This window comes from Rhinolophus sinicus, linkage group LG12 (genome assembly GCF_036562045.2).
Source record: "Rhinolophus sinicus isolate RSC01 linkage group LG12, ASM3656204v1, whole genome shotgun sequence".
NCBI classification, from domain to species: Eukaryota; Metazoa; Chordata; class Mammalia; order Chiroptera; family Rhinolophidae; genus Rhinolophus; species Rhinolophus sinicus.
The window spans coordinates 31,868,824-31,888,243 of record NC_133761.1 but is presented as its reverse complement, the minus strand read 5'-3'; the positions used below and the strand labels follow the sequence as shown (position 1 = coordinate 31,888,243).

Genomic DNA, 19,420 nt, shown 5'->3' with positions numbered 1-19,420 from the left:
ATATATAAAATTAAAGCCGCATTACTTGTATCCTGTGGTAGGTGCTTCAGAGAGATCAAGAAGGTTATAGTAGTAGCAAAACCCTTTAAATTTTTTTAGATTTGCTAATTTTTGACCTCAAGTTAAAAGTTTTTCCTGAGAATTTGGGGGAATGTTGCTTTCATACACGGTTGTGGGATTTATAAATTGGTATAATTTTGGAGAGTACTTTCTTAGGATCTAATAAGCTGAAAAACACATCTACCTTACCCATCCATTCCAATTTTCAGTCTGTACCTCACAGCAGCACCCGCAAATTTTCTCTAAAGGGTGAGATAGTAAATATTTTAGGCTTTGTTGTAAAAGAGGAAAAATTTAGGATATTATGTAGGTACTTAATAAGAAAGAACAAATTTCCATAAATTTTGAGTTCATCAAATTCAAACTGCAATACCCTTTTTTTGTAATACAATTTTGCTAATGAGAAGAATGGAATTCTCTTTTGGGGGATAACATTTCACCTCATTGGGGATCCAACTTAGTATTTTCTGTCATCAAATTGATTATAAATGTTCATATGTAAAAATTATTTAGGCTTGTAGGCAATACAAAATCAGGCAGTGAGTTTGAATTTGACCTGTGGGCTGTAGTTTGTTGACCTCTGCCCCAGTGCAATTTTTGCATATGATGCTATATATCACTAGAGGTCTATGTATATGCTCTCGTGGATAGCTCTCTGGAATGTAAGTTTTGGTGGGAATACCAGCAAGCATGATGGCATGTGTAGAATGTTGCCATTTGTGTAAATTAAGAAAACAAAATAAGACTAAAGATTGTTCATGGGTATAAAAGGGTCTGTAAAGGTATAAGAAATGGGCAGGATACATGCTGAACTCCTGAAAGTGGATTTAGGTGGTCTGGGCGTGGTTGGGGAGGGAACTAGTGGAAGGGTCATGTTTAAAATAGAGTTTAGCTATGTTGTAAGATTTTTAATTTTTTAGATAACAACTTGAGATAATTTACATACCATAAATTCGTCTTTTATAAAGAATAGAAATGAGTGATTTTTCAGGATTTTCAGAGTTAATGCAACCATCACCACGACCTAATTCCAGAACATTTTCATCACCCGAAAAAGAAACCCTTTACCCATTAGCATTCATTCCTCATTTACTCTTCCACTCCTCCCCCTTATAGCCATTTATCGACTTTGTCTCTACGTATTGTCCTAAACTGGGTATTTCAGGTAAGTGGAATCATATAACATAGTCTTTTCTGACTGTTTTTTCCTACTTAGCATTTTGTTTCCAAGGTTCTTCCATATTGTAGCATGTATTGGTACATTATTCCTTTTTTTATGGATGAATAATATTCCATTGTATGGATGCACTTTATTTTGTTTATCTCTTGATAGACATTTGTGGTGTTTCCCCTTTTTGGCTATTAGAAATATAGCTATGAACATTTATGTATAGGTATTTTTTAAAAAAATTTTCAAATTAGTTTTCAGGTGTATAAAGCAATGCAATAGTTAGACATTAAAACCTCTCATAAAGTGATAACCCACCCCCCCCAATCTGCTATCCCTCTGATAACTTATATAGCTGTTACAATACCATCGACTAACTTCCCTATGTTGTACTCCACATCCTGTGACCATATATACCTATATATTTAGTTTTAGTTGACATTCAGTATTATTCTACTTCAGCTCTTCAGGTGTACAGTGCATTGGTCAGGCATCTACACAGTTGATGACGTGATCCCCCTGATAAGTCCAGTGCCCAATTTGGACCTTACATGATCTTCACAACATTGTCCGTTATATTCCCCATACTGTATTAACTACAATTTTGTATTTCTTAATACCTTCACCTTTTCTCCCTTGCCCCCAAATCCATTCCCATCTATCATCCTGATATATCCACCTATCTGGCACCATACTTAGTTATTACAATATTGTTGACTATATTCCTTATGCTGTACCCTACGTCCCCATGACTATTGTGTAAGCGATTTTTTCTTTTTAATCCCTTCCCCTGTCACCCCTCCTTAACCCCCCTCCCATCTTAAAGAAATCCCTGTAAGATTCCTTGTAATACTGGTTTGGTGGTGATGAACTCCTTCAGCTTTTTCTTGTCTGGGAAGCTCCTTATCTGTCCTTCAATTCTAAATGATAGCTTTTCTGGGTACAGTAATCTTGGTTGTATGTTGTTGCTTTTCATCACTTGGCGTATTTCCTGCTATTCCCTTCTTGCCTGCAAAGTTTCTGTTGAGAAATCAGGTGCCAGTCTTATGGGGGCTCCCTTGTAAGTAACTAACTGCTTTTGCTGCTCTTAAGATTCTCTCTTTTTGTATTTAACCTTTGGCATTTTAATTATGATGTGTCGGTGTTGGCCTGTTTGGGTTTATATTGTTTGGGAATCTGTGCTACCTGGGCTTGTGTGTCCATTTCCTTCACCAGGTTAAGGAAGTTTTCTGACATTATTTCTTCAAATAGGTTTTCAGTTCCTTACTTTCTCTCTTCTCTTGGTACCCCTATAATGTGAATGTTGGTATGCTTAATCATGTCCTGGAGGCCCCTTAAACTCCTCAATTTTTTGGATTTTTTTTCTTTTTGCTGTTCTGATTGGGTGTTTTCTGTTGTCTTCTATATCACTGGTTGGATCCCCAGCTTCATCTAATCTGTTGATTCCCTGTAATATATTCTTCATTTCCGTTATTGTATCCTTTAGTTCTGACTGGTATTTTTCATGGTTTCTGTCTCCATTTTTATGCTTCCTATCTCTCTGTTGAAGTTCTCCCTCAGATCACTGAGCATTCTTATTACGAGTGTTTTGAACTCTGCGTCTGATAGATTGCTTATCTCCATTTTGCTTAGTTTCTTTATCTGGCGCTTTGTTCTGTTATTTTATTTGGAACATGTTTCCTTACCTCCCCATTTTGGCTGCCTCCCCATATTTGTTTCTATGTATTGGGTAGGGCTGCTTTGTCTTCTGGTCTTAGTAGAGTAGCCTTATTTAGTAGGTGTGCTGTGGGGTTCAGTGGCGCAGTCTTTCTGATCACCTAAGCCATGTACTCCAGGTGTGTCCCTTGTGTAGGTTATGTGTGCTGACCTCTTGTAGTTGAGCCTTGGTTGATAATTGCACATCAATAGGAGGGACTGACCCTTGGGCTCACTGGTTGTGAGGACTGGCCTTGACTACAGTGGAAGAGTTGTTGTGCAGGGGCTGATCCTATGGAGCAGGATCTGCCTCAGCAGGACTTTGGTGCCTGCCCAATCTGCCCCTTGGGTGTGTCGTTCTTGGGGGTGGCTGGGTGATGCTCCAACTCATTTTGAAGCTGGCCACTGGGGGCGCCAGCCTCAGTACCATGTTGGAGGGGATCTGCTGTAGATGAAGTTCAGCCACAGCCTGTGCCCTACTCGGGGCCATCTGGCGGTAGCCACAAAGAGATCCACAGATGGCTGTCACCTGTGCAGTGCTTGGAGGCTCCATGAGAGGCCAAGCCATGAGCCAAGGCCCACTGCCACTATTGCCGTGCTTAGGGCTGCTCATCCTAAAATACAGGACACGCCAGATGCTGCTTGTTTGGGTTTCGTGAACCTGTGAGTGACCCTAGGAAAGTCTGCAGCTTGAGCCACGTTTGTCCGTCTGCACGAAGAAGCCACTGGAAGCGGCCTGGGTGTGCCCGAAAGTTGAAAATGGTCTTGAATTGCCTGGGTGCTTCGAATGAATGGCGGAGAGTCAAATATGACAGCCTGCATCCTCTCACGTGGAAGGGGGAGGGCTCAGCAGTGAAACAGTGGCCTCCATCAACTCCCCAGTCCAGGAGAAAGCTACCTCTCCAACCCCCCTGTCCCAAGCTAGACATCTCAGTTCCCCACCATATGTCCCTGCCACCTCTCCAGCTGCTGCCCCAGCGCTGGAGCTCAGAACGAGTGATTCCATTTGTGGGTACGTTTGTGCACGGTCCCTTTAAGAGGAGCTCCTGGGAGTGCGCCGCCCTCAGTCTCACTTTCACTCAGTCACAATTTCCACTGGATTCCACAACCGGAAATTACGGAAACTTCTCTAGCTGGCACTGGAACCCTGGCCTGGGGTGGGCTGGGATGTCTCGTTCCTATGGGGGATCAGGGAGACCCCCACAGCCAAAATATCCCTTCAGATCTTTAATGGTTACATGGGGGTGTGGGACCAGCCCATTCCATGTCTCTGCCCCTCCTACTAGTCTGGAGGTGGCTTCTTCTATGCATCCTTAGTTGAAGGGCTTCAGTTCAGCTAGATTTTAGGCGATTCTCAATAATAATTGTTTTGTAGATTAGTTGTAATTTTGATGTGGTTGTGAGAGAAGGTAAGCACAGCATTTACCTACTGCGCCATCTTGGTTTTCTGTCTGTGTGTAGGTTTTTGTATGAACACCTGGTTTTAATTTCTCTCGGGTATATAGCTAAGTATGGAGTTACCTGGTCATTCAGTAACTCTTTATTATTTTTAGGGACTGAGAAACTTTTTTTCCAAAGGGATTGTTATGTTGTTTTACTGTTCCACTAGCAGTGAATGAGGGTTCATATTGCTCCACGTTGACACTAACACTTGTTATTTATTCTCTTTTTGATTTTAGACATCTTAGTCGTTGTGAAGTGGCATCTCACTGTGGTTTTGTTTCACATTTCCTTAATGACTGATGTTAAACATTTTTTTTTATGTGCTTATTGGCCATTTGTATATCTTTTTTTGGAGAAATATCTATTCAAGTCGTTGCTCATTTGAAAATTGAGTTACAGTGGTACCTCAGTTTTCGAATGTAATCTGTTCCGGAAGACCGTTTGAGTTCTGAAACATTTGAAAACTGAGGCATGGTTTCCCTATAGAAAGTAATGCTAAATTTAATCCGTTCCAGACCATTAAAATCAACCCCTAGAACTGCAAAGTTAACATAAATTTTACTATCTAATGATACCATAGATCCATAAAATTGATGGCGTTTGTAAACCGAAGTGGTCATCAACGGAGACATTCGAAAACCGAGATACCACTGTATTTGTCTTTTCACTGTTGAGTTGTAATCATTACTGTATTTTGAAGGATTTTGTTTTTTTTTTAATAGTATATGTGACAGAATGACAGTATTCATATTTTTAAAATTGTGGGTGATGGAAAATTCACTATTATTTATTTATTCCTCACTTAAATTATTGCGGGAAAATAATCAAGAGATAATACTTCATTTCTCTCTATAGAAAAGAACCTAAGCATCAATTTCAGTTCACAGTTGTTTTTTTGTGTGTGAACATGATACATGAACAAAAACTAGATTTCGTGGGTTTAAGGAATGAGTAGGCAATGAAAAAGAATTTTCATTCTCCAGGCTACTGTTTGAAGATATTTTTGATGGAAGGTGAGAAATAGAATTTTGCTGATGGTTAGAGGAGAAGTAGTGGTGAGAAAGATTGTTTGTTTTTTCTTTAAGAAAAAGTGGAGAATCAATCATACTTTTTTGGAGAGGAAATGGAGGGAGGAAGCAAGGCAGAGTGAAATTGTAAGCTAATGATGAGCTAAATCAAAGGAAGCATTATATTGCTGTTCTAGCAATATGTAATGTTGAAGAAGTCCTTTATCCTTTTTGGACTTCATTTTTCCCATATGTGAAATGAGTTGATTTAGTCAAATAATCAACAAGCAGTTGTGGCCGTGAAGTTCTAATTTTTAATCAGCTAGATCTGGTTCCATCCTTTTCCCCTGAAGGCTTTTTTTTTCTAAAGTGTTCATTCTTATGCTGTAGATTTCTAGTTATAATCTTTCTTTTTTGTTTTTTTAAACTTTTATTTATTTTGTTTGTGTTTTTCCAGAACCCATCAGCTCCAACTCAAGTAAGTGTTTCAATCTACTGTGTTTCCCTGAAATTTAGACGTAACTGGACAATCAGCTCTAATGCTTCTTTTGGAGCAAAAATTAATATAAGAGCCGGTCTTATTTTACTATAATATATGACCCGGTCTTATGTAATATAAATTAATTTTTTTCTAAAAGACGCATTAGAGCTGATTGTCTGGCTAGGTCTTATTTTCGGGGAAACATGGTAGTTTTAGAGGGCACAGCCCACACTGGCCCATGCGGGGATTGAACCGGCAACCCTGGTGTTCCGAGCATCATGCTCTAACCAACTGAGCTAACCGGCTGCCCCCCATAATCATTCTTTATGCAGTTTTTACAAGTTCCAGTGTATTACTATATACAGATTAACTTTTGACATAGAGATAATGCTTGATTTTTTTTTTGTCCCTTTAAGAAAGGGACATGTCTTTAGGATGTTGTGGTTATACTAATATACTGAATGTCTTATAAAAACCACAGCATAAAAATGATTTGTTTTACATCATACTTATATGTTTTCATTGTTACTTACAATTAGTGTGTGCTTTTTATATTTTTTGTCGTTTTACCATTGAAAATCCTAAGTTAGCATACCAGTCTTTTTAAAAAATGTATTAGAGATAAGTTGTTTTATGTTTTTAGTTCTGCTGTAGTTTCTTTGATAGGAGATGTTAATTCAAGAATGTTTTAAAGTGTTAAAATATAGATTGTATATTAACTTTCATTTTCTACCTCAATTTTTTTTAAGATAACACAACATGTTTAACTTTTCATTTAATGTGGTATGTAAGTCATCTTATTCAAGTTGACATTTTCATCAGCTAAAATTTCTATTAGTGGTTATAGTTACTGCTTCATACATTCTTACTGATTCAGACTATAATACTTTGTAGTATTTTTATTCTCTTTCTGAATATATGAACTATCTTTGGTGAAACAACCTTAATTTATTCTGTGCTGGTTTTCCTTTTTTCCTAGATAAGGTATTTGTAACCTTGGTCAAGATTAACTTATTAGATTATGTTGATATTGTAAATATATGTATCTTATTGCTGTAATTTAAGAGAGTTGAAAATTGGTTATTTTGAAATACTTATTTTTGATGTAGTATAATAGATAGGCCCTCTTTCATTTATGATTTATACTTGCTTGAATGTTCTGTTGGAAGCAACATGTAAATTTAGTAAAAGCTGTAAAAAAAATTACAAAATGATATGTAGTTTCCCCAAAGTCCTTTGCAGTTCTGCGAACTAACAGCAGGGGATCTCCTCTACACCTAGTTTCCTTCTGAGTACAGTTAATGATAGTGTCTGTGATTATACTGTTAGGGCATTTTATAGCCTATGAGAAAGTGGCTTAAGAGAGTTCTTTGTTGGACATAGATAATCTAATGTGATAAAACATCTCTATGTACTCTATACTTTAGAAATATTTAGAGGTTGGGAATTGTTTAATAATCATGTTTTGTGTTAAATGGTATTAATAGTTGTAAACTTCAGTGTCCTTTAAGTAATGGATCTTTCAGAGGAAATACGAAGTGCTAAAATTGCATAGTGTCCAGAAATTCTTGGTATACAGTGTTGCTCAGAACAAGTCTTCAAAGGGAATGAATGTGGAATAACTTAATTTTTAAAGTTGGTTACTTAAGTATTAGAAACATGTTTTTTTTTCCTTTTTCTTCTCAATTTAGTATTTTTTACCACTTGGCTAATAGCGGGACTTACAGGAATTAATAGGTATTTTCATTTTCCTTGATAGTAATTAGGTTGATAGTAACTTTGAAATGCAGTTTTCTCTGAAAGTATGTAATCTAACTAACATCTTATTTAAAAAAAAAAAATTTTTTTTGCTTCATGAAAACTGACTTTAGAGGGAAGGATTTGACATCCAGGGTTTTGAAACCATTGGAGGTAGCTTAATACTTTCTAAGAAGATGATCATTGGTTTATGTTTATTAAGTGAAAATATTTTGTTTTGAAAATTAGTTATTGAGAATTTTTAAACATGTTTCACTGTAGAATTGGGCAGTTACTGTTAATCCTAGAGATAGGAAAGTCAGTGCTTTATAAACCGAAGGAATAAAAAATAATAATGAAAGATAAATGTTGGAGTTAAGCTGCTTTTCCATGTTGTTGGAAAACAAATAACTCTGTTTTGTATCTGTGTGCCAGTATTTCCTGTTTGAGATGCTTATCTTTCACCTTATTGGAAGGAAGTAACTGGAGCAGAAATAATCGTATTTAGTTCTCTGCAATGTTTCGTGAAAAGTGTGATGTTATATTGATTCTTCCTATAAAGGCAAATAGTGTTCAGAAATTTCAGAGAATGCTTATAAAATTTTTGAGGGTGATCTGTTCATTTTAAATATAAATGTATGAAGAGCAATTTATGCTGTGTTCCAAATTTCCTGGGTGAAAAAACTTCAGACCTACAATTACATTCACCCACAAAAGGGAAAAGATGTAACAGTTTAGGATATATTTGGATATTCTTTTTGTGTGTGCATAATGTAAGTTGAAGGCAAAATACATTTTTAAGATTGTTCTTGTTGTAGTTAATGCTCTTTTAGGCATAAAATGATATTAATAGTAATTTGTTAATGTTAATATCTACCATGTGCACAACGCAGTTAGTTGTTTCTATTAGAAAATATGTGCATTTTAGCATTTTAGCAGGCAATAAAACACTAAATGAAAATTATGTATAGAAATAAAATGTGAAACTTAAAAGAGTTAGTCTAAAACAAAGAGTAGGGATGTGAAAGAAATACTGTATATTTAAATCTCTTAATTCTGACTATTTAATGTCAAATTGAATAAAATAAAATGTTGATGTTTCGGAAGTGGAAAAAGACATTGGAACATATTTAGTGTGCAGCTGTTGTAGAGCAAATTGAAACTGACGTATTTCATCCTGTGCTTATTAAAACTTTGTCTCTGCGAACATTTGGATCTTTCTTTTTTGTTTCAGATATTTGGTTTCCAGGCAGGACTGACTTCTTTGGATTATAGGGGATCTTACTGCTTACCTGTGCCGCTCATTCCCTCTTTCAGCACTGCTCTTTATGGTAAACTTCTGAAACTACCCACATGCTGGTAAGTATTATGTTAAATGTGGTTTATGGTAATTTTTATTTATTATCTTAAGGAGGGGAAAAAACACATTAAATCTGTCTATGTCAGGGTGTTAGTTTTATACAAAATCTTAGAAAATTATCTGAATTTATACTGTCTTTTACTGAGATACTAAAAATCTCTTTTTCATGTCTCAAGTGTGTTAGCTCATAGTAGCTTTTGTGGTAGTGATGACTGTTGTTGAGGTAATAAATAATAACTTAATCCATGTTTTAATTATAAAATGTCGCTGCTTCATACACGGATTGCAAGGGTAAATACTTTTTTTTTCCTTTTTGAGAGGATACAAGATTAAAGGAAAAGTTGCATGTTAATATTAAGGCTAATGTATTTACCACCTAAATAAAAATTTTATGTGTATTCATAGCTAGTGAGAAAAGTATACCCATGACATACATTTAAAATATTTGATGTGTTTATGTGTAATCACTGAATTTTGGAAGAAATTGATTTTAGCTCTTATTTTCAATCAGTATTGGGTTACTTTATTTGGAGGTCGTATTTCCCTAAATTCAAAGTGATTTATACCTTTCGTTTAGTTGAAAGCAAACTGTTAATATATTAAAGAAATAGTTGTTTAAATATATGAAATTATATTCTAGTGAAATAGTTCTACATTTTAAAATTTAGATTTTTTCAATTATTTGGAATATATCTTTGCTTTCTCATTCTAATTAAGAAGCTTATTTTTAGAGGATACATTTTCCATTAGTTACTTATGAAAAGCAACATACATTTCAGAAAATAAATATTAGTTTCTTTATATTAAGTATTTCATTTGCTAATACTGTTTTTTTAATAATATATAATTTTTAGAATAACGTTTGTAAAGTAAATGCTCACATTTTCAAAGAAATTTCCTATTGATGCAGAAAATTAAAAAAACCCCTGAAATTGTAGTTAATTAAATCTTGGAACTAGTTTTTCTACTCGATGAAACCATTATTAAATGATTATTCTTATTTTCTCTTGATAAGTTTAATTTTGTTCTTGTCACTCATTGTGTTGTTTAGAGATTCACTTTCAAACTATATTTGTGCATATGTAGCATGTTGCATTTGAGTCAGTTTTATATTCTGACCTATTAAGAAATATGTTGATAGCAGCTTTAATAGATATTTGTGAATACTTTTATCTCAATTATGTACTTATCATTCATAACACTGAAATTTTATTAAAAACATAGTGCAATTTACTGTAGAAAATGCTTAACTTTTTAAAATAAAAAGCCTAATGTTCCAAAATGAATTAAAACCTCATATGAAAAATATTGAATATTTAAATATGCAGGCTTAATTTAGGGACTTATAGGGCTTACTAAAATACTGGTAAATGTGATTTAAAATATTTCTCCTGACATCTAAAAGAAAATATTCCAATTAAATACTAAAAGCGTGAGATCACGGAATGCTAATATTTATTTGGATATGACTTGCTTTTTTGTAGTTAAGACCACTTCTCATTATTTCACTGATATTTTTGCTATACTTCACAGAAGTATATTGCTTTGAAATAGTTTCTTTAAATTGTTTCCCTTAATAAATAGAAAGTAAACTATAATTAATCTATTCTTAGCAACTCTATATTGAAAGTAATAAATACAAACCTCAATAAACTGAGATGTATCTTAGTTATGTGAAATGACTAAAATACCAAATAAAATATATCATATAGTGCTTGAATTAAATCAAAATCACATGAGAACTGAGAGATTTATTTAACTCATGCAGTGAGTGAGGATTTTTTTTTTAGTAAGGCACCCTGGATATGTCATTAAATGTCAACTCTGTTTGCATTCATGGTCTCTCCCTTCCTCAAGTTATACAAGCTGTTTCATTTGGATTTTTAAAATGCACATTCCAGAGTTTCTTAAAGCACATTTATGATGCTGTGTATATATTTCATTCAATAATGAGAAGAGCATATTTACAACAAGCTACAGCTTTTGAAACAAGGATATTTTATAGCATATTGAAAAGAAATTTAGTTGGTATGTTTAAGTTAGCAATGAAAATCGAGAGTTTATGTAAATTGTCAAAATAGTTTATTTTTTTGTGTTTAAAAATATTTTTAAATTGAGCCTTTAATTGTGTATGAATTTTCAGACTAATTACCATTTACTTTAATGAGGTTTGCAAATAAATTTTTAAAGATATGTGGTTAAAGTAATACTGAAAATAAGTTATTTTTCTCCGATTTAACTGTTCCTATTAATATATTTTAGCCTTAATGAGCAAGCTATTACTAAACTCCAATTTCTTAGAATTTATTTTTTTTCAAATATTTGGTTATATTTTCTTTCATTCTGTATCACATAATTTCCAAACATACAAACTTTTCAACAAAAGTTTTTCCTTATTCGTTTGTATCAGGTTACACTTAGTTCTTTTAGCTTCTTTGGACAAGATTGAAGTATGTAGGATATGGTTGGTAGGAAAGACACAGTGACCAATGACATTTAATGACAGAAATCTTGAGCAATTAATTTAAATTTTAATTTACCTCTTTTTTAAAAAAGAGGATGTTTTAAAAATGGCAGTAAAGGGTTGGTGTAAGGGCAGCAAAGTATCATAACCCTGTTATCTCTAGAAGAATTAAGCCATTGTCTCTATAGATTAGATATTATATTTAAAATTTCTAAAGTGGGTAATGTCTTTAGGCTTCTAAGATGCATTCTTGGACTTAACGTTTTTTTCAGAACAGAGAAATGGTAAGTATTTCAATTCTATTTTTAAAAATTTTAATTGCAAAATTAGTATCTTATAGAAAGTGTATATATTGTGGTATTTCATAACTGAGGTGATCCTTGGTAACCAGCAGAAAGATCAAGGAGCTGTATATTATTAGCATCCAAAAGCTTCTCTCATTCACCCTTCTCCCAAGGTTAACCACTATCCTGATTTCTTGTAGTATTGATTGGTTTTGTCTGTTCTTGGATTTACTATAAATGTAATTATACAACATGTATCATTTTTTGACTGGCTTCTGTCACTCAAAATAATATTTGTGAGATTCATTTATACTACGGAATGTAGTTTTTAGGTTGTTTGCTTTTGTCACTATACAGTATTCTATTACATGAACATTGACAATTTATATCTTCTTCTTCCACAATTTTAACTTAAAAATAAGTACCTGAAGTTTCTGTCAATTTATTTATTTATTTTATTTCTTTGATATTTTCCTTAAGAAGCTTCAGTTGTATTAGGGCACATTAGATATCATTCATTGAATTTTTTTTTTATTTTTCTATATTTTGATAGCCATTGTGCTACATGTTAGGATTGGGGAAAGAATAAAGTAGAATGCAGTGAGGGTAAAGGATATCCCCTAACTGTGAAAACTTACAGTCTTGTTGAACACTAGACACATATGAAAACAGTATCTTTAAATTACAAAATTGAGGCTTAAGCAAAATATCCTGTTTAAAGAAAATAGAAAATTTCCCTGTACAACAGTGATAGCTTCAGAGAAGTTGGGCTTTAATGGTTGAATCAGATAGATATGTAGGGGTTGAGAGTTTGGTTGGGGTGTGGAGGCTTCTAGGGGATATATTGTTAGAACAAATTCACAGTTGTCCATTGTATCTGTGAATGGATATAGTAAGGGTGGAATGTGGAAAGTTACTTTGGGTCTAGTCTTGGGCATGAATAAGGATGTCTAAGTATTTTTGTTTGTTTTTTGTTTTTTAATTTTTATTGGGGAACAGTGTATTTCTCAGGGCCCATCAGCTCCAAGTCGTTGTCCTTCAGTCTAGTTGTGGAGGGCTCAGCTCAGCTCCAAGTCCAGTCACCGTTTTCAATCTTTAGTTGCAGGAGCCGCAGCCCACCATCCCATGTGGGAATTGAACCGCAACCTTGTAGTTGAGAGCTTGCATGCTAACCAACTGAGCCATCTGGCCGCCCAAGGATGTCTAAGCTTTTTAACTTAAAAATAGTTAAACCAGTTAATCAAGTATTCATTAGCACCATTTCTTCCTGATCAGGCTTGTTCAACTGTAACAGTCTCAAGTTCACTTTCTCTTATAATTGAGGGTTCAGAAATGTGACCTTGTATGTATCTACCACATCTTCTTTATTCAGTTTTCTATGGACTATTACTTGGCCATTAGAAAAGATGAAATACTGCCTTTTGCAGTAACATGGATTTATCTTGAAATTATCATACCTAGCAAAATAAATCACACAAAAGTTGTGAACCAAATGATTTCACTCATATGTGAATTATAAAACTGAAAGCAACAAACGAACAAGACAAACAAAAACTCAGACAACAGTTTAGTGGTTACTAGAGGGTAAGGACGAAGGGAGGTGGTAGAAGAGGGTAAAGGTGGTCAAATATATGGTGATGGAAGAACTGACGCTGGGTGATGATTACACAATCTATCTTTTGATAGATGATGTATTACTGAATTGTACACTTGAAACCTATATAATTTTCCTAGCCAGTGTTACCCCAATAAATTTAATAAAAATTTTGAAAATAAAATAAAGAAACAGAAATGTGTCTGTGTGTGTGAACCCAGATGTATGGGAACCATGAGGTATTTACAAATCATGATAAAATTATGTACTAACACACCTGTCGTTCTACTTTTTCTGATAACTTCTATGTCCTCTTGAAACTTGTCCTGAGTAAAAGTAAGTAGTAACCAGGTGAATGGTCACTTGATTTAACTGGCTCTTAATTTGTTTTAATTTTGATTCTATTTTATTTGGTAGTTTTGAACTTGTCTGTAATCTAAAGACTATCAAGAACTATAACTTTTGAAGAGTTTAACAGATACATATCTTTAGAACATGTTTAAAATGAAAAGAAACTTAAGCAGGAATAGATTCCCCTGTAATGCAGAAACTTATAAAATCTTTCTACAGAAAAACAATTTGTTGTAAGTTAGTCAGCCCTGTAAATGAGAAGAGCAGAAACTATGAAGATAAACTTTAAACAACCCAAAGAATTAACCCCATAATTAGGTAGAACTATTTTAAATATGCACCTGACCACTTTTTACTTGCTCAAGCTATATGAATTTTAAGAAACACTGTGTCAAATCTAAAGGATAACCATTTCAAACAAAAGCAAAAAATAAAATAAAGAGGTGACTCAGCTCCTGGCTTTGGAGTTTAGGTTAAGATAGAGAGACTTAACGTTAAAAAGCAAGGTGATCCCACCGAATGTGAGGAAAAAACTTGCAAATCATATATATAAAACAGGAATAATATACAGAATATATAAGAATCACCTATAATTCAACAACAGAACAATCTGATTTAAAAATGGGCAAAGGCCTTGAATATATATTTCTCCAAAGGAGATATACAAATGGCTAATAAGCACTTGAAAAGATGCTCGACATCAGTAATCATGAGAGAAGGGCAAATCAAAATCATAGTAAGATACCATTGCATATTCATTAGGATAGTTATTATCAAAAAATGAAAAATAACAGTTGTTAGTAAGGATGTAGAGAAATTGGAACCCTTGTGCGTTGCTGGTGGGAATGTAAAATGGTGCAGCTTCTGTGGAAAACTGAATGACAGTCTCAAAAACTGAAACAAATAATTACCTTATGATTCAGCAATTGTACATCTAGGTATATACCCACAAGAATTGAAAGCAGGGACTGGAACAGATATTTGTACGCCCATGTTCATAGCAGCATTATTCACAATAGCTAAAAGGTGGAAACAACCCAAATGTCCACTGATGGATGAATGGATAAACAAAATGTGATACGTATACTTAAGGGAATATTATTCAACCTTTAAAATGAAATAAGAAGGGGAGCCTCCCTCTTTCTTCCCGTCCTTCCCTAATTAACATCTTTTAGGAGGAAGGAAGGCTCAGAGGAAGAAAGGGAGGGAGGGGAGAAAGGAGGGATTCTGATACATGCTACCAACATGGATGAATCTTGAAAACTTTATGCTAAGTGAAATAAGCCAAACACAGCAGGACAAATATTGAGCGATTCCACTCACATAAGATACCCGCAGTAGTCAAATTCTAGAGACAGAAAGAAAATAGTAGCTACCAGGAGCTGGAGGTAGGGAGTAATGAGGAGTTATTGTTTTAATGGATACAGAATATAAAATTTGTGGAGATGAATAGTGATGATAGCACAACAGTGAGAATACACTTAATGCAACTGAATTCTATACTTAAAAATTGTTAAAATGGTAAATTTTATGTTTGGTATATTTTACCACAATAAAATTTGAAAAAACTGTAATTTTTAAAGCAGTTTGGTACAGTTGAAGGAGCCCTGAATCAAGACAATGATGGTCAAATCGAGGCATTGCCATTAACTAACTGTACATTCTTAGGTAAATAATTTGACCTCTCTGGGCTTCAGCTTTTTCATCTTTGAAATGAGAAGACTGTAATAGATGATGTGAGAGTTTCTTTTCAGTTCAAAACAGTCCATAAAAGCACATTCCAGATGTCGGAAGAACCAAAGCTGAAAATCAGGCTGCTGCCACTCAAATAGAGGTAAGAGAATTAACATTCGAGTTAGATCTTCCCATTTTTAAGACATCCTGTTAAGGAGAATGTTAATCAGTAAGCAGACATGAAAATAAATGTAGCTTTGGAAACAAAAAGATCTATCTCCAGGAGCATTAAAAACACCCAACTCTATGTTCTTGAGGCCTCAAACTGCAGTGTATTATAAAGGACAGGGCAGTTGAGCAAACATCATTTGGAGCCCTGTGGGGTGGGTTACTTATTCTCTAGGTTTGCTAATAAATAAATATTATTGGCATTTTTTGTTAGAGTTGAAGGGCCTATTCCCCATTGAAGCTGAAAGCGTTTACTCTTGTATTATTCTGAGTTAGAGCAGAAGAATGGCTGCTTCAGTTTCCATTTCAGGATAGCAAGAGGATTACTTTATCTGCCAAAACCCAGCTATCTGGCAATGTGCCAAGTAAGGAATGGGTGCTTAAAGGAATCCCTCAATCTTATAAAGAAATAGGTATTTTCCCACATTCCTAAGAGTATGGAAATGGTTCAGATGTAAGCAATAATTATGAAAGAGAAAAAACAAAGTAAATTTTGATTCTATAAAAGAAAGACTTTAGAGCTGCCCAGCAATGAATCTGGCTGCCTCACAAAGTAGCTGTCTCCCTTTCAATAAAATACTGAAGCCATGGATAGATGAGTATAAATCAAAGCTGTCGTAGACTCAGGAATTGAGACAATGCCTATGAGCTAATGCCCTCCCTGACAAGACTGTAAGTTTTCATGGTCAGGGGATATCCTTTACCCTCACTGCATTCTACTTTATTCTTTCCCCAATCCTAACACTCAGCGCGATGGCTATCAAAACACAGATAATACCTTACCCTAAAGCTACAATTCTATGAGATCAGGATCACAATAATATATATATATACACACTATTAACTGATACTAGGGGATTTATTAGCTGCGCTCTCATAATTAGCCTCTCAGTACATGGAAATTCACTTTTACTCTATAAGGCAAGAAGTACATTGAGCCTTGAAAGATGATTCATAAAAGATTATGTATGTCTTCACTCCTCTAGGTAAGAAAGGGATCAAGGATTTTGCAATCAGCTAACCCTCCATGATAATCCTTGTTCAGCCACTGTGTGACATTAGACAAGTTACATAATTTCTCTGAGTTTTAGTTTTATAAGAGGGAATATCATCTTATCTCAGCGTTGTTATGAAAAGTTCCTTGACTCTGGGTGGTGAGCACCCAATGTGATATATAGATGATGTATTATAGACTAGTACACTTGAAACCAATATAATTTCACTAACCATTTGTTACTCCAGTGAATTTTTTTTAAAAAGTTCATTAAACTAAGTACCTAACAATGTATAAAAAAATAAAGAATTATCTTTCAGTTCTATCCATTTTTTAATAAACTGCTGAAAAGTTACCCTTTTCTTGTTCTCCGTAACTTTCTACGCCAAAGTAGTTTTTCTCTGCACTTCCAAAGTATGTTGCATATTATCTCTCTGTGAATAAGGTCACATGTCTTTTTTTAAATTAAATTTATTGGAGTGTCGTTTAGTAAAATTATATAGATTTCAAGTATACATTTCAATAATACATCATTTATATATTGCATTGTGTGTTCACCACATAGTCAGTTCTTCCATCACTATATATTTGACCCCCTTTTTCCTCTTCTACCACCTCCCTCCCCCCTTACCCTCTGGTAACCACTAAACTATTGTCTGTGTCTACGTGTTTTGTTTGTTTGTCTTACTTTCAGTTTTATAATTAACATATGAGTGAAATCATTTGGTTCTCGACTTTCTCTGACTGGCTTATTTCGCTTGGCATAAGTTCAAGATCCATTTGTGTTGTTGCAAATGACTGTATTTCATCTTTTCTTATGGCTGAGTAATATGCCATTGTATATCTGTACCACATCTTCTTTACCCAATCATCTTTTGAAGGACACTTGGGTTATTTCCATGTTTTGGCCACTGTGAAGAATGCTACAGTGAACATAGGGGTACACATATCTTAATGTTTAAATGTTTCCAGATTTTTTTTTTTTGATAGATACCCAGAAGGAGGATTGCTGGGTTGTATGGTAATTCTGTTCTTAATTTTTTTGAGGAACCTCCATATCTTTTTCCATAGTGGCTGTACCAATTTACATTCCCACCAGTAGTGTATGAGGGTTCCTTTTTCCCCATAGCTTCTCCAACACTTGTTATTATTTGTTGATAATAACCATTCTAACGGCTATGAGGTGGTGTCTCATTGTGGTTTTGATTTGCATTTCCCTAACAGTTAGTGAAGTTGAGCATTTTTTCATATACCTGTGGCCATTTGTGTGTCTTCTTAGAAGTATCTGTTCAGGTCCTCTGCCTGTTTTTAATCGGATTTTTTTGTTGTTCACTGTATGACATCTCCTGTTTTGAAATCAACATACATATTGGCTTGATTACCTTTTTGTTATTAACAGTAGTGCATATTAATTATTGGAAAGCAGGAGGGTTTTTAAAAAGTGATAATACTACTGGAATTCAGATTTATTTTTGTGAGCAATATTCATTAAACAATGCTATTGTAGGCCTAATGCTCATTGATATTGAAATTGAAATCTAAGAGAATAATGAAATAGAGCTCTTTGAGGGATTAAATGGTAAATAAATTCAGCCAAGGCACTTATTATGATTACAAGATTGTTTCTGTAATGATGGATGTTAACATCATTTTTTACAGTCTGAGTGAATGAATGTATTGTAACAAATCCAAGCAGATATGAACACTGTGTATGCTCACATAGTTAGACATTCCAGGATAGACTGGGATTCATATGTTAGTCGCTGAAAATTCAGTGTTGTTTGCTTTTTAGCTCTGTAAGATCCTCTTGAAGCTGGCATACATTGCCGGTACAAGTTTCTCCATCAATGATAGGTGAATCAAAGTATGATTCTTGCAAGTAAGATTCAAACTCATCGAAATGTATGAATGACTTCTGAAATTGTGCTCTTATTTTAATCAAAGGGCTCTACAGTTCTAGAAAATTTATAGGTCTTTTAAACAATCTTAGGGCAATTGAAAGTAAGACCTACAGCAGTCTTCATTTGTCTTTTGCTCAAAGTATGTATCCATTTTGCATCTAAACTTGAACTTTCTTAGAAAAATGCTCCTTTTGCCACATAAAGTTTTAGATTGGACACATAAGAATGTGCTGTCTTGTGACACCTTAATGGTGGGTTGATAAGTCCAGATTTTACTGCCTTAAAAGAAAATACACTTTATTTTATCTCATTTGCTCATACATTAGAGGTGATAAAGCATGATCACAATGAAAATATTCCATCTTGATCAATTTCTCATTGCATTATATGGTAAAATTTGATTTGGAAAGTTCATAGTGCAAACTGTACTCATAATAGCTTTCTCTTTTGATTTGGATTACTTATTGAAATATTTTTTTCTGCTTTTGTATTGTAATAACTCCCTTTGTGGCAAATTTGCTCAGTTTAAAAAAACGCTTCTTAAAGCAAATGGCTGGTTAGGTCTTATTAGTACTGTCTACTAAGGTGTGATATTTTTATTTGCGCTATAATCTCATGTAAGACATAAAACAGTGAACCATGTGCCCGGTGCCTCTGTGCATGATATAACCTCCTTTAGTCTTCCATCTTACGGAATTCTGTGTTGTATGGAATTGGTGTACACTTGCCCTCTTGTTAATGAAACAATTTTTCCACTATTAATCAAGCATTTGTTAGAACCTTTCTTCGTTTTGCTCATACTTTCTATTTTTATCTTATATTAACTTTTTACTTTAACTTTACTAACTTTTTAACAGGCTTAAGTCTTCTTTCATATCCTTACGGGGACAACTAAAGCAGGAAAGGATGATCAGAATAGACAGGGTGCATATTTTCTTTAATTTTGTCAACAGCATTCCTCAGTTTTATTTTTTTTTAA

At 34.2% G+C, this 19,420-nt stretch overlaps 1 protein-coding gene across 12 annotated transcripts in view; it reads left to right on the top strand.

The window, feature by feature from the left end:
• VPS13B (vacuolar protein sorting 13 homolog B) overlaps window positions 1-19,420 on the top strand; it is a 737,914-nt gene that overhangs the window by 92,371 nt on the left and 626,123 nt on the right. For 11 of the 12 annotated variants that reach the window (XR_012490690.1, XM_074316465.1, XM_019757646.2 and 8 more), the window contains exon 16: window positions 8,826-8,950. Coding sequence is in view for 11 of the 12 variants with exons in the window: in XM_074316465.1 (XP_074172566.1) it covers window positions 8,826-8,950 (125 nt within the window). In the remaining variant the exon portion in view is untranslated. Of the gene's footprint in view, window positions 1-8,825; window positions 8,951-12,798; window positions 13,372-19,420 lie in introns of those variants that run through there. The other variant, XM_074316468.1, reaches the window with a different exon arrangement.